Source organism: Neltuma alba, unplaced genomic scaffold (genome assembly GCF_004799145.2).
Source record: "Neltuma alba isolate B1F8T4 unplaced genomic scaffold, ASM479914v2 tig00011875_pilon, whole genome shotgun sequence".
Taxonomy (NCBI): Eukaryota; Viridiplantae; Streptophyta; class Magnoliopsida; order Fabales; family Fabaceae; genus Neltuma; species Neltuma alba.
Genome location: NW_021636477.1, coordinates 21,604 through 24,146, shown reverse-complemented (window position 1 = coordinate 24,146; position 2,543 = coordinate 21,604). Strand labels below are relative to the sequence as shown.

Here is a 2,543-nt window from a genome sequence, read left to right as displayed (position 1 = left end):
AATAATTTTTATGAACTTTTTGTAAAGATGTTCAACTTGTAAGATTACGCAGCCATGCAACACAGCAACGCCATCGACATGTGAGCTTCCCGAAAACTGGAAAAAGAGCCTCTGAAACACAGAAAAATACATGTGAGTGAGTCATTTGATGATCTCTGAGTCTCAACTGAAGAGCTTGTTTCAAAGCAAGTCCGCAAGTTCTGAAGCTACCATTTTGTGAGAGCTATTTCTTTCAAATTTTTTCAAACGAAATAAAAGGTTGGTTTATTTATTATGCTACATCGCATTCTTAATATAATATTAAGTTAGATTAAAAGTTTACTAAATTATTTATATTTATCATTTTTTATTTAATTTATTTTATTTATAAAATTACTATATAATTTAATAATATATCTAAATATTTTAAAGAGATTATGTAATACATATTATAACTAAGTGATTTAATAATTTTTTTAAAATAAATCTAGTAGTTTTTATACCAATATTATAAAAGCATTGTTTGCGTAAAAAGGCATTGATATAAACTAAGAGAGCATATTCTCCTTTTTTTCCCCATAATCTATTTTCTTGATCCCATGGATCTCCAGTTTTGCCAGTATTTTCCTAGTATCGGTGTTAATCCTAGAAAACTTAATTATATTCAATTATTAATTATTCGTTAAATTTGCTTGAAGAGGAGGAAGTCTGCAGAGCTCGAAGCTGATATTTTGTTAGGATAAATTTAGCATTAAGCACTTGTTAGTTTCTGTAACAGATTCTAGAAGTAATTACAGCTGTCATTTATGACTTAGCTATAATTTAATTACCACTGGTATGTTGATCAATAAGTCCATACATATAAAGCAAGGGCCTCAATATGTGTGAAGTCACTGAGCCTACATTCAGTTCATAATATCCTCTATATTCTTCACTATACTATCCATTAATTCTTTTCTTTTTCTCTTCCACTTGTTTCATCCTATTAAAATATACTGTTTTGCAAGCATTTCCCTAAAATTTTCACTGTTTTCTTCTAACGGGACAAATTCTGCAGAAAAACTTGTCAATTTCTTCTTTCTTCTAGTGTTGATAATCTCGTCCCCAGCTACCTTACTTGCTGAAGGTTGAAGCTAGAAACTGCTATCACAACCATTGCTTCAATGCTCCAAAAAGCTTTATTGATCCTATTGGGAGTATCAATTTCCAAAGCTATCAGACTCATCTCTCATTCGTGTAACGGTAATCAACCTGCTGCTATTGATGCTAGGTGGCTAGCTCCTTCTAAATAACCTCACACTCTCCATTTTATTGTTTGATTTGCTCTTACAAATATAACCAAATATCTGTCCATTGTTTGTTTCTTTCTGTAGTTCTGAAGATGAAGTTATTTTGACTCAAACGGATTCTCCTCCTGCTACCAAGTATGATGTGCTCCTTAGCTTTAGAGGAAAGACACTCGCCAAAATTTTGCCAAAGAAAGGAGAGAGACCGGAAGGAGTGCTATTCAAAGAAGGTGGCCAATACATTTCGGTTATTTCCACAGGAACACAACTGAAGTGTCCAACTTTCATTTTCAGAGTGGAACTCCATGTTTCTAAGACTCCACCGTGAGAGACTTGAGATATCTCACAGCTTCAGCTAAAACGGTGACAGAATCCATTTGGTCACCGCCTCCAGGCACGATCCCTCCCAGTACCCTAATCATTCTCCTCATTCCCCAGTGCTTAATTTCGGGGTTGCTGCAGTGACCATGGATCCTAGAAGACTTTCGAACAGATGACGATGACCTTTTCTTTGATTTTGAGCCATAACTGGAGCAAGTGTCATAGACACTTTCATAATTTTCGTTAGCCCTCGCAGTGCTGACCTCTTCCTCATCATGGTCTTCTAGTTCCTTACCTTCCAAGCTCAACAATGCGTCAATGTCCTTAGAGTCCTCTTCAAAAGATGATAATTCTCCTTCAACAGGAGTAGCTTTGTTCTTGTCAGAGTCTCGATTATAGGTAGCATGACCATTCAAGGCGGGACCAGTACATTTGTTGGCCATCGCGGGATGGAACATAATTCTGCTTTGGTTATCAGTCTGATCAAAGATAATGAAATTCTTTGGGCAAACCTCAGAGGGTTGCAGTTCAACTCTTTCAAAGGGAGTTACCTGCCTGGCACCAGAAGGTAAAACTGCATCAAGGGCCGAAACAAGAGGAGCATGCAACTAAGTGTCAACTGCTTCAGGTGCCAAAGGGAGTACAAACTTCTCGGGGTAAAAATATTTGTGATTCTGCATGGTAAAGTTCGGCTCCCAATCAGTAAACCCCCGGCTAGTAATTCAGGCATGTCTTTCGCAACTGGCAATTATTCTATCTCAAAGCCGGACAGAAGTTGCTAAAGGAATGGAAAGAAAGAGAGTAGGTACTAAGCAGAGTGCATTTTCAAAAAGGATGGCCGCTTCCTCCAATCAGCACTTATCTCAATGATGCCAATACAAGGAAAATACTGCCTAAACCAACGACAACTGATTCTAGACTACGTAACAGGTTTTAGCAACTGACGGAAATACTCAG

General features: G+C 37.0%; 1 protein-coding gene across 1 annotated transcript; it reads right to left on the bottom strand.

Annotated features, from left to right (window-relative positions):
* Positions 1–1,576: 1,576 nt before the first annotated feature.
* Positions 1,577–2,029, bottom strand: LOC114718886 (transcription factor bHLH144-like). The gene has a single exon (XM_028904332.1). It carries the CDS (start codon positions 2,027–2,029, stop codon positions 1,577–1,579), a length of 453 nt encoding a protein of 150 aa, XP_028760165.1.
* Positions 2,030–2,543: the final 514 nt, after the last annotated feature.